The sequence below is a fragment of the Onychostoma macrolepis genome, chromosome 11 (genome assembly GCF_012432095.1).
Source record: "Onychostoma macrolepis isolate SWU-2019 chromosome 11, ASM1243209v1, whole genome shotgun sequence".
NCBI classification, from domain to species: domain Eukaryota; kingdom Metazoa; phylum Chordata; class Actinopteri; order Cypriniformes; family Cyprinidae; genus Onychostoma; species Onychostoma macrolepis.
This window is the reverse complement of record NC_081165.1, coordinates 23,518,675-23,533,576: the sequence shown is the minus strand read 5'-3', so window position 1 is coordinate 23,533,576 and position 14,902 is coordinate 23,518,675. Positions and strand designations below refer to the sequence as shown.

Sequence of the window (14,902 nt, the reverse complement as noted above, 5' to 3'; positions counted from 1 at the left end):
TTAAGATATGGTTTTGGACCAGCATGAGACGTCAGGTTCTTTGGGAGAGGAGGTGAGGAAGAAGATCCGAAATGCTCTCCTTAAACAGCACCACCATCAGAACCAGAAGAAACTGGCTAACCGGATCCCCATCGTACGCTCTTTCGCAGATATTGGCAGGAAGCAGTCCGAACCACACTCCATGGATAAGAATGGTACTGCTCACATGCTCCAGCAAATGCATTCTTCTGCTTTTGCCATGCATCTGTCTTATCATCCTTTTTTATGGTGTGTCTGTCTGTGTGTCCCAGTTATCATCACGACCCAATCGCCCCCCAGTTCCTTCTCCTCTCTCTGGTCTAGGTTCAGCCACAGTGTGAGAAACAGACAGGTGCTCTTATGTCCAGCCTGGTCCCTCCGCTGTACCAAGTGTCTGTCAGCTCCCCATAAACCCCATCCATCCCTTTCTGCCCTTCCTGCCCCAGACAACCCCCTCATCCGGCCCAAAAAACCCTGCATCCCCTTCAGCAAACGACTAAGCCCGCCTTACGGCTACCACGTCATCCCTACCTTCGACCCTGAAGAAGAGACAACATCAGGCAATATGATCATAGATTCGCCTGTACTCTAAAGGAGCAGTCACGTTAGCGAAATTTTGATAGCAAAAAAGGTCCATTGTCAATAGTGTAGAAGTCACCGTCAAACCAAGTTGCTTTCTGTTGGTCAATGCTGCAAATTTGTGTGACCAACTTAAATGGAACATCAATTTTTTTTCCCTCACAAGAAATTCCTGAGCATGTTTGACTGGATTTTGCTTACAAAAATTCGCGAACAGGTGTGACTAAGTGTGACTGTACCTTAATGTATAGATATGGAATATCTAGATATCACTGTTGGATGATACCATGTCAGTTCATTTGCATGTGTATTATCTTGGCCTTTCCAATATGGTGGACTTGCAAATGTATCATGGTAATTACCAACTGTTTATACAGAGTTATTTAGGTATTCCAAATCAATGCTCTAACCAACTATAAACATAGCGTTAGTGTAGCATTTAACCACTTAGCTTTGCGTTTAACCACCTAGGAAGTAGTACTGGGATTTGTAGTAGACTTTTACATATCCAACCTCATCTAATTGTTTCTTCTTCTGATTTAGTTTTTAAATTTGAATTAGATTTAGACAAGGCTAAGATGTGTGTAATAGTCCTCTTAACATGTTCCTTTCGACTATTTTTAACCAGGTAAGTGTGCCTACAGTAGGTCTTAATCTCCATGACCGTGACATCACTTGTCTTTCTTTAAAATGATCGAATCTGTTGTATGATGGTCTCTTATTTATTTCCTCTGTTTTGTATGATTGCTGCGCTGCTTCCAGGTCAGATGGTGTCTCCTCAGGCTCAGCCCACCACTACAGAAGGACGTGCGGATGGCAGTCGTGAGAACAGTGCTGTTGACTTCAGCAAAGTAAGAATCACCTTCCAGACAGTAATAAATCTTATTAATCCTATAATATACAAATATACACTACTGTTCAAAAGTTTTTATTTAAGAAATTAATACTTTTATTCAGCAAAGTAAAGAATTTTGTATTGTTACATAAGAGTTCTATTTCAAATAAATTCTGTTCTTTTAAACTTTCTATTCATCAAAGAACTGTAAAAGCTGCATCACGATTTAAAGACAGAATTTAAGAAGCATGACTGTTTTCAACATTGATAACAAATAAGAAATGTTTCTTGAGTATCAAATCAGCATATTAGAATAATTTCTGAAGGAGCCATTCGAGTAATGGCTGCTGAAAAATCAACTTTGCTAGCACAGGAATAAATTCAATGTTAAAATACATTAAAAATAGAAAACAGTTATTTTAAATCAGAATAATATTTCACAATATTACTGTTTTTACTGTATTTCTGATCAAATAATTGCAGCATTTGTGAGCATAAGAGACTCCTTTAATTAAATGAAATTATTTAAATAATGATAAATAAACATGAAACTATTCAGGTAGATTTAGGGACAACACTGTGCTTTATAAGCATGCTAAAAAAAAGTTGTGTTGCTGAGGAAGCATGTTTTTGTGTCTGCAGATAGACCTCCACTTCATGAAGAAGATCCCACCCGGAGCTGAGGCATCCAACATCTTGGTGGGTGAACTGGAGTTTCTAGAGAAACCTGTGGTGGCCTTCATCCGTCTGTCCCCCGCTGTGCTGCTCAATGGCCTGGCAGAGGTCCCCATCACCACCAGGTAAGAGCAGAGATATCTGAGCACAAAACACATGAAACTATTAATGTCTCAGTTGGTCAAGTTAATTTTATCGAGCGGTGTGCCTCAGAGTTCACTACTAAGTCCTATGTCATTTTGCAGGTTTCTCTTTATTCTGCTGGGACCAATGGGGAAAGGGCCTCAGTATCATGAGATTGGCCGCTCTATTGCCACGCTCATGACAGACGAGGTCAGTACTATGGACAACACTGTGTTTATTTCTATATATGATGATATAGCAGCAGGCTGTTTTTTTTTTGCTAATTTCACCTGATGGTCTTTTCTCCAGGTGTTCCATGATGTAGCTTATAAAGCAAAGGATCGTTCTGACCTTGTGGCAGGAATCGATGAGTTTTTGGATCAAGTGACTGTGCTGCCCCCAGGCGAGTGGGATCCTACCATCAGAATAGAGCCGCCCAAAAACGTGCCCTCACAGGTGACTGAGTTCTCAAACTCCATGCAATGATTCATCACAGATACTGGAATAAGTGATGCACAGAAATGTCAGCAACCAAAAATATTCAACCAAAAATAATTTTTCAGTTAAAAAAACAAAATTATTGACCGAACCGATCATCTCTTCACTACTAGTTATTATAGCACAGTATAATCATGAATGAACATTAGAAGTTATGTTGAAGGAAATAGTACAACTTACTAAAATATATAATGTCTCATGTAATCACTCAATCAGTCTTATAATAATGGAAAGACGTCAGTAAAACAGCTTGTAAACAATTTCACATAATGTTACATTTACCTCAGGAAAGCTATTCATTGTCCATAAACTCAGCTAGAAAAATTAACACGAGAGGAACATTTTGCTAAATATATGAACTACTGTATATTACATATTCATTCACTTTAGTGCATCACTAACTGGAATAGACATATTTTTATCTCCGGCCTGAGATCAGTAGTAATGTTGGTTTTGTGTCTCCATCTTGCAGGAGAAACGGAAGGTTCCTCCTCTGGCCAATGGAGGGGCTGATTTGGGGGAGGCCGAGGAGCACGGAGGCCACGGAGGACCAGAGCTACAGCGCACAGGGAAGTGAGTAATCTGCAAATATGTACTGTCCATATATTTTAGTGTTCGTGAATTCTGTAAATCAGGGAACCTTTTATTTGGATTGTCAGGTTTTTTGGTGGTTTTTTTATGGACATCAAGCGCAAGGCTCCTCACTACCTGTCAGATTACACAGATGCCATCAGTTTGCAGTGTCTTGCCTCCTTTCTTTTCCTGTACTGCGCCTGCATGTCTCCTGTTATCACTTTTGGAGGTCTGCTGGGAGAAGCTACAGAAGGACGCATAGTAAGGACACGTGCAAAAACGTATATTAAAACTGATGGGTTGATTATGATGTGACTGATGATTTGTTCTTCCCATTTCTCTCTTAGAGTGCGATAGAGTCTCTGTTTGGAGCCTCTATGACGGGTATAGCGTATTCTTTGTTTGCTGGGCAGCCCCTCACTATCTTGGGCAGCACGGGACCTGTCTTGGTCTTTGAGAAAATCCTCTTCAAATTCTGCAAGTGAGACGCCTTTAATTTGCACTAAGTCTCTTCAGGGGAATTCACTAGTGCTACACTATTTAGTGAATTCACCCCCAAGGTGTCCTTTATAATTTTACCATAAAATAAAGACTAATTTTTATCTGTGTTTTTCTCCTCAGAGAGTATGGTTTGTCCTACCTCTCCTTACGCGTGTGTATCGGTCTGTGGACGGCCTTTTTGTGTCTTGTGCTGGTTGCCACAGACGCCAGCTCGCTGGTGTGTTACATCACACGATTCACAGAGGAAGCCTTCGCTTCCCTCATCTGCATCATTTTCATCTACGAGGCTCTGGAGAAACTCATTCACCTGGGAGAGACGTACGCTTTCAACATGCACAATGACCTCAACCAGCTTACTCAGTACTCGTGAGTACTGATACACAAACACATCGATCTTCCTCAAGGTCACTTCTATAAATTCAGTTGTACGTGTTGATAAAGTTATCAACATGAAATATTGTGATGTATTTATGTGTTTTGCAGGTGTGTGTGCACAATGCCTAACGAGCCCAGCAATGCCACACTGAATTACTGGCAGGAAAAAAACATGACTGCATCTGAGATTGACTGGTTAGGCCTGGATGTTAAGGTGAGTGCGACTATTGGTGTCCTCCTGGGAAGTTTGTATTTACGAGTTGGGAATTCGTAAATGTCAGGTGCATTTAAGCTACTTTGGTTGGAGCAAAGATGGCGACGTACATTTTCGACCAAAAATTTAGCTTTTTGATTTTTTTTAACTCAACTTTAAGAAATTATACATGTGACATAGCTAGATAGCTAGTTATATATAGCTAGTTTTATTGTAAATGGAAAAAAGTTAATTTCAATAAATTTACAGTCAGTAAAGACTCATAACTGCCTTCAACTCAGAAAGTCAGGGCTTAATGAATGCTCAGAATAAACATGCTTTGTGGTGGTATGTGCGTTAATACATTAATACTACTTTTATAATACCTAAAGGCCTTAAGTAAAGTGTTACCAAAAATGTTAATCTAATTACATGACGTGCCAATTAATTAATCTAATTGCAGATTAGTTTGCACAAAAAGTGATGCACTATTTATGAGGGCACATTAATTTGTGCTGTGAAATTACCCCCCAAATATGTAGTCATTATTGTGCTAAATGAGAAAAGCATTGAATAGATATTTTTAAAAAGTAGCTTTAGGAAGAAATATTTTGATTCAACATAGAATTTATTACACATATGGCTGCATTGTGGCCATAACATACTCTAAATATGAAACTAAAGACACCAGTAGGTGGTGGCAAGTAACTGTCTTGATGTGAGAGTCATTCATTCAACTGAATCGCTCAAATGGTTGATTCATTCAAAAACGAAGCAAGTGACTTGATCTTTATTAAGGAGTCACTAGTCTCAGCCTCAGACGTCACGCCCACGGAACGTTGTCTAAATGTCTGATGCATATGGCACACTTATCTGGAATCACTTCAGGAGTTTCGAAAGTCATCATCGGATTGGTTAGATTATACAGGATTTCCAGGAGACGTGTGTGTTGCGTTCTTTAACGTTCCGCCTGGAAACAAAGATGCCGTGACGCCAAAATCCCTCATCGAAGAAGAAAGCTGTCATGTTTACAACTGTGACAATGAGCGCTTATCAGTATCAACTAAACTCTGGATTTTCAAAAGTATGTGAATTGTGAAATATTTAAATTTCGCGGCATAGAATCTTTAAAATATGTCCAAGAGTTTTACGCACTGGTCTGTTATTGTGGCGACATTTCCACGCCCCTAAACATGACACACCACAAAACGAAACGTGATTGGTTGATTTACCTGTCAGTCAAATGGCCTCTTGGGCGGGCCTTGGCCATTCAAAGCGGACAAAGTTCCCAGACCTTCAGCCGTCAGTCTGAAGGTCTGGCTACGCGAGACTAAGGAGTCGCTGAATCATTGGCTCACTCGATTTATTCAAAAACGTGGATTTATTCTGCAACAAAACTTTGTTTTGGAACTGTTTTATTGGCAAAATTGAGTGAAAACAGACAATACTGTGTCAAAAATGTTACAATATTAACTTGTTTATTGTACTGTTGTATAAAATCAATATTACATATTAATTTGTTCAGATATTCAGGAAATAAACAGCTCTCTTGTTCGTGTGATATTGCTAAACTTCATCATGTGATATAAGTGTAAGACAAAAACCTATACAGGGGCATTTTTTCCTTTAATTTCTTGAATTTTATGGCTACATCACACATTCAGTTGTCGTCCTGCATTGTGTTTGTTAGCAATTGCATGTAATGACGTACAGAGCGGGGTGGGGACGTTAAATGCTTTAATCAGTAAGCACATTGCATTGTGGGATTGTATGTTCCACACAAACTCAGCTGGTTTGTATACTGCAATTATTTTATACATAAAATTTGCATACAGTTTACGGTACTGCATACTACTTTCTGGTAAAACCAGTGTATCATTCCGAACATTCCCACAGACGCCCCTCTCATTTCTGTGGCTCAGATATGGGTTAATACATTTCAGTGACTCATTCTTTAATAAAAGCAAATCCTCTTCTCATTCACCTCAGTTCCCCTCCCTCTGCTTTATATTTAAGCTCCTGCACACACACAAATATACAACACACAATCTAATCCACTATAAACAAATTCTTGTGATATTTCCACAGTTACACACGACCGTATATGATTTTATCCTCTTTTTTGTCTGTGTTCTTCATCAGAAGCAGATGTGATTATTGTGTGTTTTGTTTAATCTCAGGGCTGTGTGGAGTACAGGGGTGAGTTTGTGGGCAGAGCCTGTGGTCATCACGGTCCATACATCCCTGATGTCCTCTTCTGGTCTGTCATTCTCTTCTTCTCCACGGTTGCCATGTCCTCCTTCCTTAAAGAGTTCAAAACTAGCCGTTACTTCCCAACCAAGGCAAGAAGCTTGTGTGTGGTTCAGTATAGAATAGTACAGACAACTGTGAAAATATATGTGTGTGTGGAATTATGTGTGTGTGTTTATCTAGCGGCAACATATAAGTATAACATATATAAATAAAACATATAATTATAGTATGCTGCATATTGAATAATAATAATAAAGTAATAATAGTAAGAATATTTTTTAGTATAATACAATTAAATATATAATATTATTAAAGATAAATATAATAATTATTATGATGATATGATTATTATATTTAATAATATAATATAATTGCATATTCATTTTATGTCTTAGATATGTATTAAAATATATTTAGATATTATTATTATATTATTATGAATAATATTTATAACAATTATTGTTTTCTTTAATTTCTTTAACTTAATATTACTTTGATTCAAATTAAAGTTTTGTCTGAGCAGTCTTTTTAAATTAACTTTATTTTCATAAATAAAAATAACAATTTAATATAATTAAAATTATATTATATTATATAATTAAAATAATAATTATTATTATCATCACTATTATTGTTTTAATATAATAAAAATAATTTATTATATTAAGATAAAAATAATTATCTTTAATAATATAATATAATATCTATGTATATTTATTTTATATATCTATATATAAATAGTATATAAATATATAGTTATATATTTATAATAATTGTAATTAATATATATAATATAATCAAAATTTATTTAGACCCATTATACCTGGCCAGTAGTCAACAGGCACTGCAAAGCCATTCACATTTTTAAAGATCATAGATTTCTGTTCATTTTCTAGCACTTACTCTAATTTTGTGTGTTTCTAAACAGGTGAGGGCCATTATCAGTGATTTTGCTGTTTTCATTACCATCTTGACTATGGTTCTGATCGACTACGCTTTAGGGGTTCCGTCCCCCAAACTACAGGTTCCTAATGAGTTTAAAGTGAGTCGTTTAGAGAGGTTTTACAGTACTGTATCCTTTTCATTTGTACATTTCTGCATAAATCTATCCTCTGCATATGAATACTTAATTAATCAGATGATCTCTCACAGCCAACCAGAGATGACCGTGGCTGGTTCATCAGCCCATTAGGACCAAACCCATGGTGGACCACTATTGTGACATTCATCCCAGCTCTGCTGTGCACCATCCTCATCTTCATGGACCAACAAATCACTGCCGTTATTATTAACAGGAAGGAACACAAGCTGAAGGTGTGTTGCTAAGTCCTTCACAATATGCTTCATTTGGTAAGCAAATATTCTTGTAGACTTGATGTCCTTTGTTGTGTCCGTGTGTCTCCACAGAAAGGCTGTGGGTATCATCTGGACCTGTTTGTGGTGGGTGTGATGCTGGGCGTTTGCTCTTTGATGGGCCTGCCGTGGTTCGTGGCCGCGACGGTGCTGTCAATCTCCCACGTGAACAGCCTGAAGCTGGAGTCCGAATGCTCCGCGCCTGGAGAACAGCCCAAGTTCTTGGGCATCAGAGAGCAGCGCTTCACCGGCCTCATGATATTCGTCCTCATGGGCAGCTCAGTGTTTATGACCTCCGTACTGAAGGTCAGTGATCTTTGGCTCAGATTGAGTCAGGCTGCCAAGTTTGATCAACACATGTTGCTTGCATTAATATTTTGAGACATTTCATCCTTTTTAATGGCTATTATTTTATATTTTTGTCCTCAGAATATCCCAATGCCTGTGTTATATGGCGTTTTCCTCTATATGGGAGCGTCATCTCTCAGGGGCATACAGGTACTGCAATTGCTGAATTATGTTATATAATTGCTGAATATTGTGCTTGATAGTTGTTTATTCAGATGTTTGTAGGAGTGGCTTATGCTATTTTAGTATTGTTTATATACTGTTATAGCATTTATTAATATTTTGTATTAGCTTTTATTTTTTATATTCTCAGATTTTATTTGAGTTTGTTTTAATAATATTATGTGCTTTTGTAATTTTTTATATATTTTTTTTATATTTCCATTTAACTTTATAATTTAATGGTTTAATAATGTAAATATTTTAATAATTTATTATAATTTATCATAATAATTTATATCATAATATAATATAATAATGTATAATAATTTATTTAAATATTTCCATTTAGCTTTATAATTTAATTTAATGGTTTAATGATTAAAATATTTAATAATCTATAATAATTTATCTAATAATATAATATAATAATTTATAATATTTTAGGCTTTTGCTTTAATTATTTTTAGTACCCCAACTTCATCTTAATTTATTTCAGTTAGTTACTAACTTTTTAAGTTTTTTTTTTTTAAATCTAATATTCAAATATTATATGAATATTACATTTAAATAATATTGTGTTTGTATTGTATATATATATATATATACAAAAATATTTGTTAATAGTTTTAGCTTGAATTTTTTTGTTAACGACACTGAATTGACATTTTTGATTTGCAATTTTGACAGTGTTAGTTGTGTTTGTGTTTGCCGTTCAGTTCTTTGATCGTCTGAAGTTGTTTGGGATGCCGACGAAACACCAGCCTGATTTTATCTACCTGAGACACGTCCCATTGAGAAAGGTTCACCTGTTCACCATTATCCAGCTCAGCTGCTTGGTGCTTCTCTGGGTCATTAAAACTTCCAGAGCTGCCATAGTCTTTCCTATGATGGTAAGATATGTGTTTATGTTTATATAGATAGATAGATACTATATATATATATATATATATATATATATATATATATATATATTGTGTGTGCAATACATGCGTGTATCTCATATGATGTCTGCGTGTTTTCTTGCAGGTCTTAGCCCTTGTGTTCATCCGTAAGCTGTTGGATTTTGTCTTCTCTAAGCGAGATCTCAGCTGGCTTGATGACCTCATGCCCGAGAGCAAGAAGAAAAAAATGGAAGACGCACAGCAAGAGGTACCACCACCCCCCATCACATACTGCTATTGGACGGCAATGACCAATCACTGCAGTCAATGTTTTAAAAGGACAGGTCACCAACATGTTTTATTCTCACTTTTAGGAGAATCAGTGTGTCTTGATGGAGGATGAAGGAATTGTACAAGTGCCCTTAGAGGGGCATTTTAAGTAAGTAGAAAAAAAAATCTGTGTATGTAGACTGTAAAATGGGCAACCTGCTGTTGTTATCTAATCTAGCCCTTAAATCTAGCTTTGTTAGATTATTTATATTGATTCAGTGATTTGAAATAAATATTTTATTGAATAATTAATTTAACCAATTAATTTAGATATTATACAAAGCACATTTATTTATTTACTTATTTATGTATGTATGTATTTATTAAATTTTTTTTTTTTAAGAAAACATACACTACCGTTCAAAGGTTTGGGTCAGTAAGATTTAGTTTTAAAAGAAATGAATGCTTTTTTTTTTCAGCAAATTGTTCAAAAGTTACAATACAAATATTTATGATGTAACAAAAGATAAAATAAATGCTGATAAAACAGATATAAATAAATGCTGTTCTTTTGAACTTTTTATTAATCAAAGAATTATGGAAAAAAAGAAAAAAAAAATCAGTTTCCACAAAGATACTAAGTGTCACAACTGGACATCAAATGTTTCTTGAGCAGCAAATCAGTATATTTGAATGATTACTCAAGCATCATGTGACACTGAAGACTTGAGTAATGATGCTGAAAATTCAGCTTTGCCATGACAGGAATAAATCATTTTAAAATACATTACAATAAAAACTTAATTTAAATTATAATTTTTTTTCACAACATTACTGTTTTGTAACGTTTTTTTTTCATACTGACGCAAACAGTTAAACAGTAGTGTATTTATTTTTTATGAAACATTTTTAGTGTAATATTAATATAATGTAATGTAATTTCACATATTTCATTTAGAGCTATACAGCTTGCAGTCATTAATTTTTGTAAAAGTGTTTAGGTGGCCTCCTTTCTTCTTGAAGGACAATTTCTTTCAAAATACAGTAGATATGACAGCAATAGTCTGTGGTTAAAAATGCATAAAAATGTGTTTGCGTTCATCAAGGGACGATCCATCAACGGTCAACATTTCAGATGAAATGACAAAGTCGTCTTTTGGAAATATCTGGAAAGGCCTCAACACTGACAGCACCAACAAAGATCAAAGCTCCAAAAGGTTTGGATTGAATATTCCCTCAGTACATTCTCTCGTGCACATGACAATATTCAAACATGTCACTTTAATCTCACCACACACCTACAAACAATGCATTGGGACAAAAAAAATACATAGTAGTTTATGTTACAGTGGGACATGTTCAGTTTTACTCCTCCTATGGAAAATTAAACTGAATTCCTACTTTTAAAAAGATCCAGAAACCTACATTTTCATTCTCAGATCAGAGTTTGGTCATATCTGAGCCCCTTCAGCTTTATTTATAAAATGCTAATGGATATATAGGATTGCTAAAATGTTTTTATCCCAATTTGGAATCAACTCCCAGTAGAATTAAATAAGAATCTTAGTGGATAAAGTGAAATTCCTAGATAACTGAATAAAGTAGATTCATCTGTAATCCAGTTGTGGCATCATTCAGGATCTGGGCCCGGTTGCATGAAAGCCCTTAAGTTAAGAAATCCCTTAGTTGTAAGGTTAAGGGAACCCTTAGTGAAACTTGGGTTGCTAGAAAAATCCTAAAGGTCAATTTAAAGGAAACTTAAGGCTGTCATTAAGTAATCCCCTGAATTATCTAAGTGTTCCCTTAAGCGTTGCTACAAAGTCCTTAGTAACTATTTCACCTCGATACATTTAAGGGACCAAAACAGCTCCCTTAAATCATCTTAATCTCAGTATTTTTTAAGATTTTTAAGCTCAAATGTAAGACATAAGACATTTTGTAAGACCTGCACAAAAAAAAAAATCATATAAGCATAGTAGGGCAATGACTATGGTAACATATTAAACTGAAAAATGACTGTAAAATGCATGACTTACAGGTTTTCACAAAACAAAACAAAAAATATAATTTAAGAAAATGGATGAGTTGTATCAATTATTATATTAACTTAAACAATTATAATTAATCAACTATTAGCCTACATTAATTAAATAACAATATAAATGTAATGTATGCCTTAACTGTTTAACTTTTTATAATGCATTATCTTCTTGTCGATCCACCTGTTCACATTTACAACTCTGTGTGTTTGCAGCATCAAAACATGGGTTAATTTTCACATTTATTAACATTTCCGTCATTGGTCAGCAGGAGGCGCTTTCACTTTAGAAACAAAGCGGTTTCCTCGGTAACGACTGTACACAAAACAGCACAGTAGCGCTCGTTTATTTGTTCGTGTTTTAGTTGGTTAGGTTTATATTTTGTTATGTTCTGTTTATTGTCAGAGATATACATATCTATACAGTTTATTGTGAGATGTAGAACTATAGCAACCGCGGCACCCATTGCCGTATGTTGCCAGGAACTAGCGTTAAACGCTTAGTATAAACACTTAGGTAAGGGTGACAGTTAAGACGTTTGTTGCAACGCTCTTAAAGAAATCCCTTGCCTCAGGGAATTTTTTCCCCTCAGGGATACTCCTAAGTCAAATTACTTAAGGACTTTCATGCAACTACATTATGAAGTCATTCCATTAGTGAACTCCTCAAACATGCTGTTCTCTGTAAAATGGAAGTGTGACTATCAGGCTCATATTATGACTGAATTTTTCATCCCTGTCACTCATAAGCTCCCTCTCCTAATGTCTCAGATGCTGATTTCCAAAGGTAAGACGCAACCTAACCCGTCTGTGCACGATCACTGTATATACACTAGTGCTGTGGGTGTCTGGCCTCCATCTTTTGGTGCTTATGGTTCATGTTTCCTATATTTTCAAACCTTTTTTCCTTTTCTAAAAAATGTTGCGTCTTTCTCATCAGAGTTTAACAACAGTGGAATAATTCCAGGCTTTACAAAGGGCATCTTACTAAAAACACTGTCATCACATTGTGAGACTCAAGCTCTTTGTTCCAGAGCATTTTAGGCTTTGTGTGCATGTTTGTGTGTATTTGTTGAGAATGTTAAATGCATGGAAAAGCATGATTTTTTTTGATAGGTCAAAGGTCAAGCTTTAGTGTATGCACAATTTTAAAGGAGTAGTTCACCCAAAAATGAAAATTTGCTTAAAGTGCCCCTATTATGGATTTTAGAAAATGTCCTTTCATGCAGTGTGTAACACAGCTTTAAGTGAATGAAAACATCCTGCAAAGTTTTAAATTTGAAAGTGCACTGTGTATAAAGTTATTGTCTCTCAAAAGAAAGAGTTGACTCTGAATCATTGAAACGAGTCGTTTTTAAAACAAATCCCAAGCTGTTTTATGTTGACGTCAACATGAAACATTAGCATATGCCCGCCCACTTGTTGGTCTTTTCGTGTTGGTCTGAATGAAAATGCAGATTCATTCTTTGCCACTAGGTGCAGCTTTTGTAGCGGTAAAAATAGCTGTTTCCCCGGTAACGCTGTACACAAAGCAGCACTGTGCTCACAAGCTGCTTTATCAGGCATTACAGGCATGATAAATGAGACCAAAATGAAAATGAGACCAATCGGACCAATCACTGCAGATTAGCGCCACGCAAAGGAGGGGTTTAGGAAAATGAATCGTTGAGCGAACCGTTTTGGAGTCGTTGAGCAAGTAAGGTAAAAAATAAATGCATATTGTAAGATAATGAAAGTGTTTTTTGACCTTGCATGCATGTCAACCTGTTGTTGGGGACTCCCAAAACCAAAATACGAACCTTTCATTACCCATAATAGGGGCACTTTAAAATGGGCTCACCCTCAGGCCATCCGAGATGTAAATGAGTTTGTTGGAGAAGTGTAGCATTACATCACTTGCTCACCAATGGATCCTCTGCTGTGAATGGGTGCCGTCAGAATGAGAGCCAAAACAGCTGATAAAAACATCACAATAATCCACAAGTAATTTGTTGGCTCCAGCTAAAATATGGAATATGGAATATGGAATAAAATATAAAGTATCATCTATCAGGACAGAAATATATACACATCAAGCACACCTTACAAGCAAAAACAGTTCTAAACAAGCATGTTGGTGTATTTTGATGTGAGAGGACAAGTTGGGATTTTTGATGGAGGTATGGATTATGGACTCGTATTTTGGCCAGAAATGACGATTTAAAGGTAATTTAAACCTTGATGGATTTGTTTCTTATAAGCACAAAGCTTTTTACTTCACAAGATGCTGATGGACTGGAGTGGTGTGGATTATTTGTGAATTATTGTGATGTTTTTATAGCTGTTTGGACTCTCATTCTGACGGCACCCATTCACTTCAGAGGATCCTTTGGTGAGCAAGTGATGTAATGCTACATTTCTCCAAATCTGTTCTGATGAGGAAACAAATTCATATTCTTCTTGGATGACCTGAGGGTGAGTATATTTCAGTTTTGGGTGAACTGTTCCTTCAACTCACTGAGGTCAGGTACTGTAGTCATGTAAAATAGGGCTGTAAAAGTTAACACATGCAATTAATTAAATGCACTTCATGCTGTTTCTTTTTTTGTTTTAACATTGGTAATGCTTTTATTTAATTGGACATAACCGTTTCATTTTGTTGTGTGAATCGGAATATTCAGAGCTGATTTGAACTAGTGAGGGTTTTTTTAATGTTTAAAATTGTTTAGTATGTTTATTTAGCCTTTTGAGTTATGGGGATAGTTAGCATGTTCTCATAATGTACAGTTAGTCATTGTGAAGCCAATTTTGGCCCTATAATGTAGGTCAAACCAATACACACACACATACAATCTCTTGTGGAACTCCAGTAATTTTTCTCAGTAAATATTGTATGCAGTACATATGCATTTAGTCATTTTGCAGATGCTTTTATCCAAAGCAACTTACAAAAGAGGACAATAGAAGCAATCAAAACCAACAAAAGAGCAAAAATATGTAAGTGCTGTGACAAATCTTGGTTAGTCTAACACAGTACATGTTTTTATTATCATTTTTTAATAATAAATAAAAAGAAAAAAGTAGAATAGAAAATGTATAGAGAATGCTAGTGTTAGAGGGTCAAATTTTTTAAATAAAATAAGTCAAAAGAATAGAGAAAGAATAGAGCACACTAGTGTTGCAGGTTTTTTTTTTTTTTTTTTTTTTAAATAAGAAGAAAACAAGTAGTTAAAAATAGAACAGAGAGT

At 35.5% G+C, this 14,902-nt stretch overlaps 1 protein-coding gene across 8 annotated transcripts in view; it reads left to right on the top strand.

The window, feature by feature from the left end:
* slc4a10a (solute carrier family 4 member 10a) overlaps positions 1-14,902 on the top strand; it is a 52,495-nt gene that overhangs the window by 35,490 nt on the left and 2,103 nt on the right. For 3 of the 8 annotated variants that reach the window (XM_058790763.1, XM_058790762.1, XM_058790765.1), the window contains 20 exons: positions 6-194; positions 291-578; positions 1,360-1,448; positions 2,075-2,232; positions 2,353-2,440; positions 2,540-2,686; positions 3,201-3,301; positions 3,388-3,562; positions 3,649-3,782; positions 3,923-4,168; positions 4,286-4,391; positions 6,551-6,712; positions 7,552-7,665; positions 7,776-7,937; positions 8,031-8,282; positions 8,406-8,474; positions 9,203-9,376; positions 9,513-9,635; positions 9,742-9,806; positions 10,744-10,854. In XM_058790763.1, coding sequence (XP_058646746.1) covers positions 6-194; positions 291-578; positions 1,360-1,448; positions 2,075-2,232; positions 2,353-2,440; positions 2,540-2,686; positions 3,201-3,301; positions 3,388-3,562; positions 3,649-3,782; positions 3,923-4,168; positions 4,286-4,391; positions 6,551-6,712; positions 7,552-7,665; positions 7,776-7,937; positions 8,031-8,282; positions 8,406-8,474; positions 9,203-9,376; positions 9,513-9,635; positions 9,742-9,806; positions 10,744-10,854 — 2,953 coding nt within the window. Of the gene's footprint in view, positions 1-5; positions 195-290; positions 579-1,359; positions 1,449-2,074; positions 2,233-2,352; positions 2,441-2,539; positions 2,687-3,200; positions 3,302-3,387; positions 3,563-3,648; positions 3,783-3,922; positions 4,169-4,285; positions 4,392-6,550; positions 6,713-7,551; positions 7,666-7,775; positions 7,938-8,030; positions 8,283-8,405; positions 8,475-9,202; positions 9,377-9,512; positions 9,636-9,741; positions 9,807-10,743; positions 10,855-12,425; positions 12,463-13,995; positions 14,130-14,902 lie in introns of all 8 variants that reach the window. The other 5 variants (XR_009273314.1, XR_009273313.1, XM_058790767.1 and 2 more) reach the window with 5 other exon arrangements.